Below are 15,517 nucleotides of genomic sequence, written 5' to 3'. Positions count from 1 at the left end.
CCTGCTCTTTAAACCTAGAATGCATATGGAGCTTCACCCCTATTCATATGTGGATAAAAAAAAAACTTTTATTTAAAGTAAAATAACCTTTTATTAAATTCTGAAGTTTCAGAAACATAAAAAATAGAGTAGGAGTTTTGGGTGAAAAAGCTGAAATATGGGCAATTTCCATGTTTGGTGGTAAAATATGAAATATCTCAACAACACATAAGAACAATGGACAAGGATAAAATGTTTAAAAAAATTGTGCTAAACCTTAAGTACTCTATATTGCCAAATAAAACTATATTACCCTATGTAGCCATAGCCATTTCTGTTGATTTGATTGGTGAGACATACTAAAAAAAAAGTTGCAGGTTCAAACCACACTGAGAAGTGGTCCAAGAGCTATGACCATTGCGCCCTTGCCATGAACTAGTCATTTAACCTAAGGTTGCTCCATGAAATATGCCCCTGTAATGGGTGTAATATCAAGCATTTTGGATATAAGCATTGGTTGAATGACAACTTTCTATTCTTGCATACTACACATACAAATATGAACATGGTATTTACCATATATTTAATTACATAAATGTTAAATGAACAAAAAAAAAAAAAAAAAAACAGCTGTTTAAAGCATTGAATTCCATAGGATACACATATGGGTTAAATAGGACCCACATAGGGATAGTGATGCAAATTCTCTTATAAGTTAAAAATGATTCAGCTAAATGTTAGTCACTTAACATGATAGGAAACACCATAATTGAGGAATACCTTGAGTGGCAGATCAAAAGACCACTTCATGTAAAATGTATGTCCTAAAAATAGACACAAGGTAATTTTTGACCCACATATGCATTCTATGGTAAAAAAAAACAACAACAACAACAAAAAAAACAATTCAGATATCTGAAAAGATATCAGATATCTTCAGTGGCTTATCGGGACCTCTTCAGCCCCAACTGCATCACTTTTAAAATTGTACTATAACGGAGAGTGATAAAAATGGAAAACATCAATATTATGAATTTAAACAAGAAGTGCACGTGACAATTCCCGATGTGATCCATTAAAACAACAACAACAACAACATGAACACTGTAACCTGAAAATGCACATGACAATAAATAATACCATAAATGTGTTTAATTTGATCCCAAAAAATGTACAACGTACTTAACAAAGGAGTATTACGTGTTAAATACAACTTCAGCTGCATCGAAAACATATCTGGCATGCCGTCATTACCACCAAAAATAACTCTGAATTGTCCCGCAGATTGTAAAAATTGAACGCAAAATACATTTACAGTAATGCACTTAAAATGAAAGCACTAACATGAATTCTTCAGTAAAATGTATCGACACAAACTACCCCTCTTCCACAGCATTATTAGCCCAAGATGCATGAAAAGATGCAAAAAAATCCACCGGAAACAGTATACCGGTCCCTTTGCCATACATTTATCAGTGCACTGTGATTTGGGATGCACTAAACCTTATCTTGCATATTACTTTATTGGATAGTATGCAAATTATGATGCAGACTTATGGATAATTATGTAAGTCCCTTTTGTGTCCCTTACTATATAACAAGCAAAAGTAACCAGGTTTACTGTTTTAGCTGGTCAATACTTGAGTTGCTAATTGATTCTATTTGATCATTCACAAGCAAACACATGTAAATCAGTGTTATGGTTATACCTTCAAGATATTCACTTATCTTGCCTTATTGGCTTTCAATCCAAGTGCATTACAGTAGATGTGCTCTTTGCTCATTTTTAAGAACTTAAGTAACTTTAGTGCAAGCCAATGTACTATGTAAACTGTAAAGCTGGTTGGGAGAAATCAATCAAATACAAGTAGGTAAAAAGTTAAATTAAAACACTATTAGAGTAAGGTTTGCCATGGACAACCCTCCATTCTCCCTGTCCTAAGTCTCAAGATTGTGAGGTATAGAGTTGAATCTCTATGTTTCTTCTGCATTTTCAATGTTGTGAAACAAGTATTTAGCATTTAAGATATTAGCAGCTAAGATATTAGCAGCTTATTTTCTGCTTTATTCAAGTATACTCTGTTCCTTTATTCTCAGTTATGCTCCGTTATGGTAGAAAGAAACTGATCCGTTGAGGAATTGATTTGCAACCCTGTGCAGAGAAGAGCTTCTCCTCCTTAGGTATATACAACATGGCCTTGGCCACTTCGTCCAGCGTCCCCTCATCTGGTTGAAGGCCACGAGCTGCATATGCATCACGAGCACACAGTTTCACATGCCGATACTCGAGAGGTAAGAATGGTACAAAGAAGTCAATCAGATGGCCTGACATGAGCTCACTCTGGGCAAAACCTCCTGCAGAGGTAAAAAATAACAGGAACAGTAATCATACAACAATGAATAGGAAAGTGTTAGACTAGTTGCCCTATTGCTACCCAATCAAAGCCCCATATTTCTCTTTGGCTTTCAGACCTTCTGCCTCCATGGCTTCAGCCCGAAGAAGATGCTCCAAGTCCTCCATGCCGATGTCTTCCCTGTTCTGTCCCGAGTGCCAGAAATCCAGTGCCACCTCATTGATGGCAGCACCACCAATATTGCTAAAGCAATAAAGAAACAGCCATTAGACATCATATGAGTGGTTAAGTACAACGATGTTGTAATGTTAAGATTCTTATTACAATGTATATGACAGTATAATAATACAGTGTAATACAGTATGACGATTATTTATATTATACATTGTGTTATTTTAACCTTTGCCTAGAAATAATTTTACAGTTTTAGGGCCTGTAAACAACACACCAACCTTAGGAAAAGGAATATGGCTCTCCTATAGCTGACCCCATCCACATTATCATAGTGATCCATGTAGGGCTTTATGGCATCAATGAGTCCTGGATGAAGCTTCTCTGCCTCATCAAAGATAAAGAGAGTCTGTGGGCACCGCAGAACCATGTCTCGAATGGCTTCTCTCAGCTGGCCCTGACCCAAACGCACCCACAAAAATACAAACACTGACCGTAAGACTAGGATTCACCAACAAGTACACAAACATTTAAAAAATGTGACACCCCACATTGGCATACTGAAATTTCTGTTCATTGGATCAGATTTTCTTACTATTTAAAGGTTGTATTGTGTAATAATACAAACGTCCTATGACTTTGGTACTATCTAATGGCAATGTTCCAATACATGTTCCCCAGATGCCCAAATAGTGTGATTGTATTGGACCACTGCCTAGGTGAGGTGTGTGGCAAGAACCACTAGTTCAAGAATCACTAGTAATTTGTTTTTTAAACAAAATATATTTAAGCAAATTACTTGTAATAGAAACAGCACAACATATACTAAGTTTTGACACTTATTTAACCAAAAACAGTTGATTTCCTTTATAAAAGGTATTGTAAATCACCCAGCTAGCACAGAATCAGAAAAAATTGCATTGGCATCATGTTACCCATGCCAAATTTTGCTCACCTTGTACACGTCCAACAATCTGGCATGAGGAAAGTGGAACGGGGCAATGAACAAACGCACACATTCACTCTTTATACCATCCCGGTAAAGGTTGTCTGCTACTATGCGGGCCACAAAATTCTTGCCTGTCCCAGACCAACCGTGGAAGGAGAGAGTCAGTGGTTTATTTGACTCTGGGTTTTTGATGAAGCCTTGAATCGCTTTCAGAACCACAGACTGAGACAGATGTTGCCCATGGAGCTTTAGCTGAAGATCTCTCTCTAAACCTATACATGCATCCACAGGATAATGCATCACATTTTCAAATCATTTACCAAGTTGTTTTCAGACCTATTCACTATGCTGTCTGCACACACACACACACACACACACACACACACACACACACACACACACACACACACATTGACCAATGAATTTCCATCACTTATTACTGGATTAGGATTTCTAAAAATCATTCTCAAAATGCAACTTCTAGCCAATTACACACACACACATTTATAGGGTATTGAAATTTCCATAGACTTTAAAAATGTGTATTTCATTTTTTATTTATTGATTTTGCAGCTTCCTAGAAGTCACAATTGTAATATTTTCAGATATTCCAAGGTTTGTGGAAACTAATATAATCCCAGGTGTTGTTAATGCATACTAATGCTGATTGCTTTACCGGTGACATTATTTGTAATCCTACAGTCCCCTGAATCACAGCACTGACCCATGCTACAATACCAAGCAGTCAGCATGCCAGTGTAGTACTGGGGAAACCCTGACCAAATGTCCCCACTTGGCACTGAGAAGAGAAAAGTATATTACATCAGCCTGCAGTTTTGGAAATAAAAAAATATCATGCACTACTTTTTTTTTGTGCTTACATTATGTATGATTCATATATTTATATTATGTGCATTATACTTTGCTGCACTATAAAATGCATTGTTTGCTTTCAATGTAAATTATTCACAAACGTTCTTCATATTACCTTGTTGGGTTCCATCATCCTGGTTTGGCTGACAGTCCCCTTCCCAGATATTGCAATAGATGTAATTGAAATAATAGGTAGACACATTTGAAATGCTACCGAACTGAAAAAATTCCGCTTCAGCCGAAACAGCCAGGAGTGCGAGTAAGATAACGGTTGAAATCATCGGTACCGACGGAAATATAGATCATGCGAAAACTGTAACATTGAGCTATTAAATGTAATTATAGGTCCATTCAATAATCAGCATCCGATTTTAACTGCAGACAGGCCGCATCAAATGGCACAGTGGGAAGAAAGCTATGAAAGGGCTTCTAAAATGGGCGGGGCTAAGCGGTTACCGGGAGATCACAGCAAATACTATTTGTTTTTACTCAGATCAAAAAAAAAACAAAAAAAAAAACACCTACGTCTGAAAATGAAAACTAGGTGGATTAAGTTAATTTTCGGTCACTCTCAGTAGCTGTAACAAACTCCCTGGCGGCTGTGGCAATTAATTTCTTAAAACGAATTAGAGAAGCATAGTTACATTCAACATTAAAAAGAAATTGCGAGATTTACGCTGATACGAGTCACATTCCATGAAGGCTTGAGTTAAAATGGGTGTAAATATTTCTCCTTTAAAACTGAATGGTTTTCGATCCAATTGCTTTTAATACTCTGATGTTAAGGCTTACCCAGATCGTTAAGCGCAGACGCTCTTGTCACATGGTATCAGTGACTTTTCACAGCGCTGAATCAGTCGATTGTGGTGATTTGCAAGTAATTTTAGAGACTGCCGGAATACTTTGGGAGGGTTCAAACGATTACAGTGGTGCAAGTCTCCCAAAGTTACTTCGGCTATACTAACGTTTAAACGCTAACAACCCGCCCTCGCAGGAATAAATGTATTGGCAAGCACCACTATTTAATGAAAGGAACAAATCGAAAAAGAACGGAACGCGCATGTTGCCAAATCAAATCATGCTGTACTAGTTAACAAAACACCAAGTTAAACAATCCATAGACTATCAACACGACCTTGGACTGAAACTTTGAGTGGATATTTATACCAAACCGTGAATTCATTTTTATATTCAGGATCAGACACAAACGTCTGAATCTTAAGCCTGTTGCTGGCAGAAACACATCAAGAACACAAACCTTCCATAATGAACACATTTTATTGAAGTAACAGGATTCATTGACTTCACAGAACTCAAGGTTTAAAAAGGTTAGTTCACCCTAAAATTAAGTCATTTACTTGCATTTAAAAGGACTTAAAATTGGAGAGCTGTCCTTTAAAAGGTTCAAGTAGTACAACAACACAAAGTAATCTTTCAACTCAAGTTGTAAAATCCAAATCTTCAGAACCAACATGTTAGTTGAGGGTGATAAAAACATCAATATTTAAATGCTTTTACTATAAAGTCTCCTCCCAGCCCAGTAGGTGGAGATAGGAATGTGCAGATGAGAAAGAGAAAAAAAAAAAAACCTACAATATTTATTTTCCACACACCCACCATATTCTGAAGATATGGATTTAACTACCACTACGAAATGTATGCATTACCCAGTTGACCATTCACTTGCATGGACCTAAAGCCGTTTTACGCTTTAAATTTTCAAGTCTTACACATCTGGGATGCATAAGGGGCAAACAAATGACAAGTTGAAGTGGACTATGCCTTAATGACAAGGAGCAGGGTAGTATAGTGTTCAAGGGGCTTTTTAGGAGGGGGATGAGGACCGCAACCAGACAGCAATAGTTGAAATCCAGATCTTTTGATCATAATGTTGATGTGCAGTCAGTAGGTGGATGAGGGGGAATATCCTGTAGAGATAAAAGGGCATTTCAGGCAAAAATCTTAACTCCCAACATAAATTAGCATTTTTTAAAAACAACCTCAGAGATAATGGAACGGTAGGAGTATAATCAGTAGTCATTTGGCAGAATCGAGTCATCACAGGTTTATAAAGTAACAAAATCAGTAAAAGTTGCATTAGTCGCACCTTAGCTCTTCATAAAAGGCATCCTTATGACAAAAGCCAGATACCTAAAACACAGATTTTAGTTGATTAGGTCACAGAAGACTTTTGGCCAAACCCAGGACCTGGGTTCAGTTAAAGACAGTCTAAATTAAATGGACAGTTCAGAACAAAATAGAAGAGCACCAGACACCTTGTCAGAAGTACGTATCAGAAATCACATTTGAGGCGTCAGCCCAGTGTTGCACCGGTCAACGAGCATACCTGTTAGAACAAAACAGCCACCATAAGGTTCAGAACATAGATCGGTCGTATTGACCAGACAAGAGCTAATATCCATACTCCATAGCAATTTCAGAGGATATAAAATTCATCACAAGAGGCGGTGAAGTGTAAATTACTAACATTGTGGTAATCAGAAGGGATGAAGGCTAAATGACACCCAAAGGACTTTTATGGTATCACCATGGAGCCGGTGACTATAACTCCCAGTTGTCCACTTCAGAAAATGGCCAGTCATACCCTTAAAGAGGGGTAAAATATTTTATTGCCAAGCTCGTATAATAGGGACGCTGAATGTTTTCACTTTGTCTCAATCAGAAAACGATCTATGTCCTCAACACGATCAGAGACCTGATTCGCTGTCATCACTTCAAGACTACACACTGTACCACTAGCAAAGTAGAGCATGGCTACACTTACCCAGAAGTACTGAAGTCATAGGGGCGGGCGGGCCCCCAGACAGATGTCAGCTTCACAAAATCTGAAACCAAAATTAGATTTTAGAAGCAAAAACGCTTTAATCGTGCCACTTTTTGAAGTTCTACCATCTAGAAGTTAAATACATTGCTCTGATCTATACATAGATTTTCTGCTAAACTAGGCAGTCACCATTTCCCATCAAGTCTTAACATTATTCCAATATTAAAAAGAAACCAACCAGGAAAGTGTGCTGCTCTTCAGGTCCCATTCTGCAAAGAGAAAGCTTTTGTAAGGCACCCCCACAAAAAACAAATCACTAAATGGAATTAGAAAACTGGTGATGCATCAGATAGGAGCGAAAGACATTGCTCTGTGTTCTACATGGATTTTCTGCTGAACTATGCAGTCATCATTTGCATCAAAAGTTTAAACGCATCAAAATCAGTACTCACTCATGCACCACTGATCGAGTTCTCATGAACCACATGCTTCTGGGGCAACCTGCAGCAACAAATTGAAAACTTAGTATGGAGGAAAAATGGAGGATAATGGTCAAGATATCTGCACCGTTTCAGTATGTTTGAGTCTTTCAGTCTAATTCAGAGAGATTCCCATTGTTTTATGAAACAATCATCATAAACAGTAACTGACAGTGACCAGATGGCAAAGTTCCTCAACACTCACCTTTCAAGTCAGCCACATTGCACACGTATCTATTGGGGTGAATAAATTGATAGTTAAGATACCAAGAAATGAGCAAATATACAAGCCAATGCATGTAAATATTGTGCTTCAGATATGCAATTTTGGTGGTTGCAATTTCATCAGCCTGAACTCAAGAGTAGCAAATGGAGTCATCACATGCACTTATTTCAAAGCATATTGTGCAGTACAGCTTAGAAAGTTTAAGATACCTTGTCAGACATCGCTCCAAGCGTCATTCCAAATCCCTGTAACAGAACATGCATTAAAAACTGCAATTTTAAGATTAAAGTTCAAAGAGACCAATAGAAATCCTCAGAATTATTAAGTTTCAGAAACCACTTCTGTCCACTACTCTTACACTTTATTCATCACAGGATTTGGCATACAGAATTACACAACGGCTCATTACTTATACTGCTTACCTGTTGTCCAACATCTCTCCCTGAAATCTACAAAACCAGACCTACAAAAAAAAACAAAACAAAAAAAACATCAGGAGCTGCAAGTAACACTACACAGCATGGAAAATACATAGCAGTTTAACATGTCAGAAAAGTTGGCATTCATCAGCATTTCAGATGTCCCTACCAACATAATTTTCGTCATTCAAGTGCACACGAGGTTTTGCTGGGCTATAACTAACATTTCCAGAACCACGTGGGCTTACAGTGAATAAAAGTAGCGCTGGCCTACAATCAAGTAGCACAAGTATTCTAAAAAACTAAAAAAATTGAGGCCTTGAACACGTGGCTCTAGAGTCTACATTAAAAGAAATTCGACAAAATCTCAACTCAATGCAACTTAAAGATAACAACAAACAAATCACCATCGAACAGTATAACCGCCAAAAAGTAAGGTTTAAAAAATATAAACCTCATATTTTACAGACGTAGCAATTACCTAACAGTCCTTGCACGCGCCATAGCTGTATGAGACCGGATGAACGTGTCGCTTTGGATTTTATACCATTTCCGCGCAATGAGTTCTGGGAAAATTCCTGAGGAAAAACCCACCCTCTACACTTGAAATTGCAATTAACTTACACCAGGTGGCGCTGCACTGCCCGTAGGAGGTTCCTCTTATTTTGTTTTATTTAATTAATTAAAATTTTTTTTTAAACCATTCACAAACATGAGTACATTTAACAATTTAAAAAACACTATCATAACACGAACATGTAAAAAACTAAAAGTGAAGCAACAAAAATTACATTAAAGAAAAATGTTGTATGTAGTAAGCAGTTGAACAGTAGGCCTACTTTTATATATCGTTTCCAGATGTATTTTAATTTCCGTTTATTTGTTTTAATCCATTTAACTTTATGTATAATACCCACATATAAATACAATATTTTATCTTTATCAATTGAGATACACTATAACATTATATTAGTTTCTTCAAAATAATGAAACAAAACAACAATGGCTTCTTTTTTGAACTCGAGGTCTGATCCAGCACTCTTATCAATGTCTATTAGGTTAAGGAGTTTTAGATTAATGCAGAGAGAAACCTTTTTAGGCCTCATAGTTATTTCAAATATCAATAATAGTTGATAATAATAATAATAATAGTAGTAGAATTCACAATAGCAGTGGAGTACTACATCATAAAGGTTTAGTTTAGTTTTGTATACTAAATTTAGTACCAGTGAGTCTTACATTAGATAAGCTCTCATCAAAAATAATGAGTTTCTAATTTACTTGAATATGTTTACATTCTTTTGACTTCAGTAAAAATTATGCATTGCATAAATTGTTATACATATGTTATTCATAGATGCATATGTTTTGGTAGGCTATAGGAAACCAATTTTGTGTCATTTCAGTTCTAAACAAACAAAATAAAAGCATTTTGTTTTTAATAGAATTGATTTTAGTGAAATAACTTTTTCAAATAACTTAATCTGTGAATCAAATTTGACCCACGTTTGAAGAGCTATGATGTCCTTTCAAGATGTAAATATATTATTAGAATTTGATTAAAAAATATTTTACAGTAACATGACAGTTCACCCAAGATGAATTCACGATTTGGTATAAATCTAATATATCCACTCAAAAAGTTACATTTTGTGAGCTATTCTAATTGCAGATAATAAAAAGATTGTCTCCAAGATCTACAGATTGTATAATCCTCTAAAATGTTCTGTAATCACAGATAGTTAGTGGGTACCAAACAGACCCAACTTGACCTATTAATAGTTAGCCTTCATTGATGCTTATTTAGAAATGTACTTAATGGCTGTTGCTTTCATTTTCTCAGAATGTTTGCAACTGTTGAAGTTTTTAGCCCAGTTCTCTGTTTTCTGATATTCTCTCCATGTATTTGTGCTCACATGCTGTTAGTTTCAAGACTCTTCAGCAAAAGTATTACCTAGAAGATGCTGCCTCAATGTGATGATATTTTCTTGTCAGTAATGATTACCACAGTGCATCTGTGTTCTTTACCCTCCTTTTGTCCTTTGGGTCCCATATTGAAAACAATTCAAAATGCATAAATTCGGGATTATTGTAAAACAGCACTTAAGACCCCCCTTAATGAAAACGTGTTTTATTGTGGTCTCAAATTGTTTAATGATAGGGGAAATATATAATATTCTGAATATTAATGGAGCAACAATGTTTCAAGATTTTTTAAGAATTAAAAAATAAAAAAGTTAGAAAACTTGGGAAACATTGGCCAAGGATGTCTCAATTTATGTTTATTTTACTCACTTTTGGCATTTAAAAATATCCCAACTATATTACAACAATTTCTGATTTATTCTGCTTGTATGAAATCAACAGTTTACATTTTAGAGGTACAATTTTAGCACATACCTTTTAGTAAATTTCACAAATGAATCTCTATTTGTCTTTTCCAGCAGCCAAAATGGGCCACTTTACAATTTGTTAGTGTTTGGGGTTTAGGAAGGTGCATGTTGTTGGGGGGCCTTCAGTCCCATTGTATCCTATCATAAAACAAATAAATAAAAACAAATCTCTGTGTGTTTGTGTATGTGGACATATGCATGTGTGCACAAATCCTACTTGAGAGGAAAGTATGTGATTTTTGGGAAAGATAGAAAACAGTATGTGGCTATGAGCTAAATTTGAGAATTTTTTTTTTTTTTTTTTTTAGATCAAATTGGATTGATAGATGAACAAAAATTATTTAACGCTGTATGACGTCCAGAAAGTCAGAAGGGGAAAGATCTCAGCTGCTTCCCAATACAGGTCAAAACTGACCCCGTAAGACAATGTAAGGAATAATTTGTTTTAAATTGTTATTTCTTTAAAAAATATATATATACAAAAAATATTTTATTTTTAATTTTGTATGTTTTGATGGTCTTGAAAAAGTCAAAACTTTCCAGTACCAAAATCTATAGATTTCTGATGTATTCTTTACCTATCCCGGATCAAAAATGACCCAAAGACAATAGCAGCGTTAATGTTAATGATTGCCACCTGTGAGAATGTGATGTTTATCCATTTTGTTTCTTCCAGAACAAGTTTACCTCAACATCTCTATCTTGAGGACATGCACTGTTTAGTTCTAAAGCATTATCTCAGCCATCACACAGCTTTGTATGAATCACATTTAATAGTAACTGCAGGACAAATGTGGATTCTCTTTATTAAGATCATTAGCAGAGCTAGGGGGTGGCCAGGGGTAGCTGTGGCCACCATGGACTGAAGCCTGGCCTCCCCACTTGCAGTTATTTTTTGTAATTTTTGTTTGCACAATTTAGTTCCCCCCCCACCCAACCCCAATATTTCTGTGCCACCACAGACTGATCGCTTGCCCCTGCCAGGCCACCCCTTTGACAAACTCCTGGCTCTGGCCCTAATTGAGATTACATCGTTTAAAAAATTGGTAATTAATGATTATTTCAAGCAAACCAAGGAATGATAAAATGTAGTGCTTATTCTAAATATTAGCGTTACAATTTATTAGGAAGTGATCAACTACAGCATGATTCGATTTTAAAATCTGGAATGTCAGTAAAAAAAAAATGCATTCAACCTTCTCATACAATTTGGTCTCACTGAAATGTAATATTATATTTTTGATACATGGAAATCTGGTACGATCAATTGTTGTCAGGGATTGCTCTTGCAAAGCAACGCTAAGCTAAGTTGAACTTCACTGCATACGGCAAAGCCTCAATTTCTCATTTATTTGTAGACCAAAGACATAACAGTATGTATGGCAAATTTGACTCTAAACACATCTCAGAATACAAGGATAATACACTTTGACTTTGCTTCCAAAGCTATTATGTGTAAACACAGCTACTACAAGCCAGTAGTGCAACTACTACTCTATTACATTACCATCCAAAGCAGTTTAGGAACTTTAAAATACCACTGATTTGTACCATGATGAATTTGGAAGGAATTTCACATGGAAGGATGGTAAAGAGAATCCAATCTCTGCAGTATGTCTATTTGAAAAATATTTATTTGGATTAAAATGTGACATTTCACAGAAAGACATATTGCAGAGTGATTTGTGATAACACAACTTAGACTCATCAGGATGAGCAGAGATTTGTTGAATGGTTTATTGTGCACATTACGATTTCCTACTGGACAGTCCAACTTTATACCAAGTTGATAAATTATAATATAGATATAACAAGAAGCATTATATAAAAACAGCCTCCCCGAGGCTCTAGAGAGCAAGATATCAAATAATTCCAAAAAAATAAAAAAAACAAACAAACACTGGAATGGACTTTAGCAATGGCAACAAGTTGTCTCAAATTTTTCAGCCCCATAAATTAAATGATACATTTTATTGTTAGGGTTCAACCTTGTTCCCCCTATGTGGGATATCTTGAATGAAACATGTGATTATGGAGTGGAACATAAAGGAAATGGTTGCCATCAAGTATGTGTTTGCAAACAGTTACTATTGCCCTAGAGAAAGAGGAAAACAAGAATATACAGTATCATATCTTTTATATAGAAATAGCTGTAGCTAGCAGTATGTGAACCAAGTTCTCATTTTATATTTATTCTGTGGTTCCATCGTTAAGGCTTGTCGAACATCAGGAGATACAGCCTTCAATCCTCAGTTCTCTGCTTCCCTGAGATACAGAAGGTTGTAGTTTTCAGAGTTTTTTTGACGATAAAATCACCTCGACCCATCAGTTGTTGGAGAGAGAGAAACGTCCTCTGAGATCATTCTTCTCTGCCGAGACGAGTGCGATTGTTTGTTTTGTTGCTAAAGCGCTTCTGATCACATCTGTGTTTTTGTGGTGTTTTTTTATTCCTCGAGGGGTAGTAGAGAGGTGGAGGTGTTGATCTAGTGAGCAGGGAGATTTGACTTTATTTGTATTGATTAAGTTCATATTTTCTTGTTGTCATTCATTCAAACTTCAAAATGCAAAGCTGTAAGGGTTCATTAATTAGTCATTCCAAGGCTGAATAAGAGAAGTAGTTTGCAAGAGTTCTTTTTCAAGACTCTGTGATTTTGGAAACTGCTTCAGTGTCGTTGTGATGCTAGTCGTTTCAGAAGAGGCTCATCGTAGACCCAGCACTCACCATCCTCGTGAAATAGCTGCAGGAAACAAACAAACAAACAAACAAACAAACAATAAATACACTTAAATCAAACTAATACAAGCATTGTTCCAAATAATTTGGTACAATCAAAATTATAAAAAGGATAGCTTAGGTGCTCTTAGCTCTTGGATGCTGATTAGTCAATACAGTGTTCCAATCATGCTAAAATACATGATATCTACCCATGTTGAGTAGCTATCTAAAAGGAGTGACACTAATAACATTATCTTTTAGAGTAGAGTGACAGTAGTTCTGATTTTTTCCTGATAGTGTATTTTTTTCCAATAACAATTGCAAACGGTGCAATGTCACAAAATGCTACATTTGTCACACTGTATTGTGAATGCAGCAATGAAACTGAGGGAGTAATCAAACACGCTCAACCTAAACTGTCATGTGACTCGGGGAAAACCAAATCATTGAAGTAAAATGGTCCTTTTGGACAGTTTGCTTAAATGAACAAGTTAAAATTAATGATTCCCTAATATTTAGTGTTGAGATTTATTCTAGGGAGTCATTTCTTTAGGACGGTTCATGTAAACGAACGAGTTCACATAAATGATTCACTGATTCACTTGAGTCCTGCACAGCCTTAAAAGGACTTTGCATTCTTTTTTTTAATCCAGATATTTCAGGTTATTGATGTTTATCAATATATTTCGATTCAGTTACATAAAATAGGGTGTTTTCTAGTTTATTAGTGTATATAATAAAGTATACTGTTTATGTTGTCACCCCATATCTTTAACCCTTATGAAAATTAAACATTGTTTACTATAGTATAATTGTACACTGTAAAAAAAATCCAACTTCCATTTAGTCAGCCAAACTCTATTTTAAAAACTGATTGTACTACAAATGTAGAAACATTGTAGATTACTTTAAAAAACAAAAAATCAATAAGATCAACTTTTATGAGTTTCAGTGTGATCAACTTAAAATGTTAGACAACAAGAACATACAATGTCAAGTTTTGTCTTGAAGGTAGAATTTGCAGGCTTTTGAGCATGCTCAGTCTTATCACTGAGGAAGCCAATTGTGGCAGAATAATTCCATCTGCTCATCACTGCTACTAATGTGCAATCACTGCTAGTTTGGCTTGATACTTTGACAAGGAATATTTTCTTATTTAAATGTAATTTGTTTATGTTATGTAAATATTAATTAGTGACATTTTAGTTCAGAATTTTGGATTGCTCTATTGACCTAAATAGTTGACAACAATGCACTATTGTGCACTAAATATACTGCATAGGATTGTCTATGTAGTGGATTATCTATAGAAACTTTGTGAACGTCTGTGAAGTGAAAACTTAATGTTTACTGTTGTAAGTCAGCTAAGGCTCCCACAGACATGGAAAATCAAGAATTATTAGGCAATTTAAAATGTGTGATTTTGATTCTTAAGAATATTCTCCAGTATTCATTGTAAGCTCCTCAAAATTAACTGGTCAAAAGATTTGTAAACTTCATATTGTTGCAACTGCCACGGAGCATGCCAATTGGTGAAACAATTTGTGTGGAGGCAACACCCATAATCCCTTGCGCTTAAATTTATTCATGTGTGTTTGGTCAAAGCATGCTGACATATGAGTACATGTAACTTATAATTGCTGTAAAAATACGTGTTTTATTTGAAGTCACCATCAGGGTGATTAGTGCTTGCTTTAAGTTTCTTCAGTTTTCAAGTTGATTAAACTTTTACAAAAGTTTTAGTGGTGATTACCAGCACTGCTATTTAAGTCAGTATTTTAGTGGGGCCGACACATGAAATTTAGTGTAAATGAAAAGCTGCTTCAAGAATTGCTCTAAACTTAAAAATTGAACCATGTTGAAATTGGGTGAACATGTAGAAATCACAGACATTTCTGTGTGCGCTGGACTTAATTTATTTAGTTAAATGAAAGCACAGACAAACGTAAACTGCTATGTTGATACAACTAATTTGCCCCTGATTTGAGAAAACTTAAAGTCCTGAAACTATTTGCCTTAATTTTTCTCCACTTTTTATTTTTTACAATGTAGTAACCATGACTGTGGAAACTTTTCTGACAAATCTATGGTTTTGACACAAAGGGATAGTTCAACCAAAAATGAAAACGTTCTCATCGTCTCATCATTTATTCACCCTCACACCATCCCAGAT

The 15,517-nt window shown here is 35.6% G+C and overlaps 2 protein-coding genes, 1 long non-coding RNA gene and 5 other non-coding genes across 14 annotated transcripts in view; all 8 read right to left on the bottom strand.

The window, feature by feature from the left end:
* Positions 1-102: 102 nt before the first annotated feature.
* LOC127631049 (torsin-1A-like) lies at positions 103-4,796 on the bottom strand. The gene is made up of 6 exons (XM_052109006.1): positions 4,442-4,796; positions 4,130-4,252; positions 3,460-3,725; positions 2,786-2,961; positions 2,452-2,576; positions 103-2,334 (listed from the first exon to the last, which is right to left on the bottom strand). Exons 1-6 carry the CDS (start codon positions 4,605-4,607, stop codon positions 2,087-2,089), a joined length of 1,104 nt encoding a protein of 367 aa, XP_051964966.1. The 5' UTR covers positions 4,608-4,796; the 3' UTR covers positions 103-2,086.
* A 795-nt stretch (positions 4,797-5,591) lies between these two features.
* Positions 5,592-8,750, bottom strand: LOC127631009 (uncharacterized). Its single transcript, XR_007968907.1, has 11 exons — positions 8,717-8,750; positions 8,239-8,279; positions 8,026-8,061; positions 7,796-7,824; positions 7,564-7,612; positions 7,350-7,380; positions 7,112-7,172; positions 6,815-6,932; positions 6,603-6,673; positions 6,434-6,477; positions 5,592-6,254 (listed from the first exon to the last, which is right to left on the bottom strand). It is a non-coding gene; the product is annotated as an uncharacterized LOC127631009 (long non-coding RNA).
* Positions 6,324-6,393, bottom strand: LOC127631351 (small nucleolar RNA SNORD47). Its single transcript, XR_007968939.1, has one exon. It is a non-coding gene; the product is annotated as a small nucleolar RNA SNORD47 (small nucleolar RNA).
* On the bottom strand, positions 7,449-7,533 carry LOC127631354 (small nucleolar RNA snR60/Z15/Z230/Z193/J17). Its single transcript, XR_007968941.1, has one exon. It is a non-coding gene; the product is annotated as a small nucleolar RNA snR60/Z15/Z230/Z193/J17 (small nucleolar RNA).
* Positions 7,676-7,756, bottom strand: LOC127631350 (small nucleolar RNA SNORD79). Its single transcript, XR_007968938.1, has one exon. It is a non-coding gene; the product is annotated as a small nucleolar RNA SNORD79 (small nucleolar RNA).
* Positions 8,125-8,193, bottom strand: LOC127631356 (small nucleolar RNA SNORD75). The gene has a single exon (XR_007968943.1). It is a non-coding gene; the product is annotated as a small nucleolar RNA SNORD75 (small nucleolar RNA).
* LOC127631352 (small nucleolar RNA SNORD74) lies at positions 8,355-8,426 on the bottom strand. Its single transcript, XR_007968940.1, has one exon. It is a non-coding gene; the product is annotated as a small nucleolar RNA SNORD74 (small nucleolar RNA).
* Positions 8,751-11,744: 2,994 nt separating the features above from the next.
* LOC127630765 (oxysterol-binding protein-related protein 9-like) overlaps positions 11,745-15,517 on the bottom strand; it is a 40,591-nt gene continuing 36,818 nt past the window's right edge. For all 7 annotated transcript variants that reach the window (XM_052108522.1, XM_052108524.1, XM_052108525.1 and 4 more), the window contains one exon: positions 11,745-13,366. In XM_052108522.1, the coding sequence (XP_051964482.1) occupies positions 13,292-13,366 (75 nt within the window). In that variant the 3' untranslated portion in view covers positions 11,745-13,291. The remainder of the gene's footprint in view (positions 13,367-15,517) is intronic.

Source organism: Xyrauchen texanus, chromosome 37 (genome assembly GCF_025860055.1).
Source record: "Xyrauchen texanus isolate HMW12.3.18 chromosome 37, RBS_HiC_50CHRs, whole genome shotgun sequence".
Lineage (NCBI taxonomy): Eukaryota > Metazoa > Chordata > Actinopteri > Cypriniformes > Catostomidae > Xyrauchen > Xyrauchen texanus.
Note: the sequence above shows the minus strand (reverse complement) of the source record. Positions and strands in the feature narration are given on the sequence as shown.

Excerpts from the sequence above, each read along its gene's own strand:
- LOC127631049 (XM_052109006.1), bottom strand. The coding sequence starts at position 4,607 with ATGATTTCAACCGTTATCTTACTCGCACTCCTGGCTGTTTCGGCTGAA. Across the intron at positions 4,253-4,441 it reads GGATGATGGAACCCAACAAG|TGCCAAGTGGGGACATTTGG; the intron begins GTAATATGAAGA and ends TTCTCTTCTCAG. Across the intron at positions 2,335-2,451 it reads TGAAGCCATGGAGGCAGAAG|GAGGTTTTGCCCAGAGTGAG; the intron begins GTCTGAAAGCCA and ends TTACCTCTGCAG.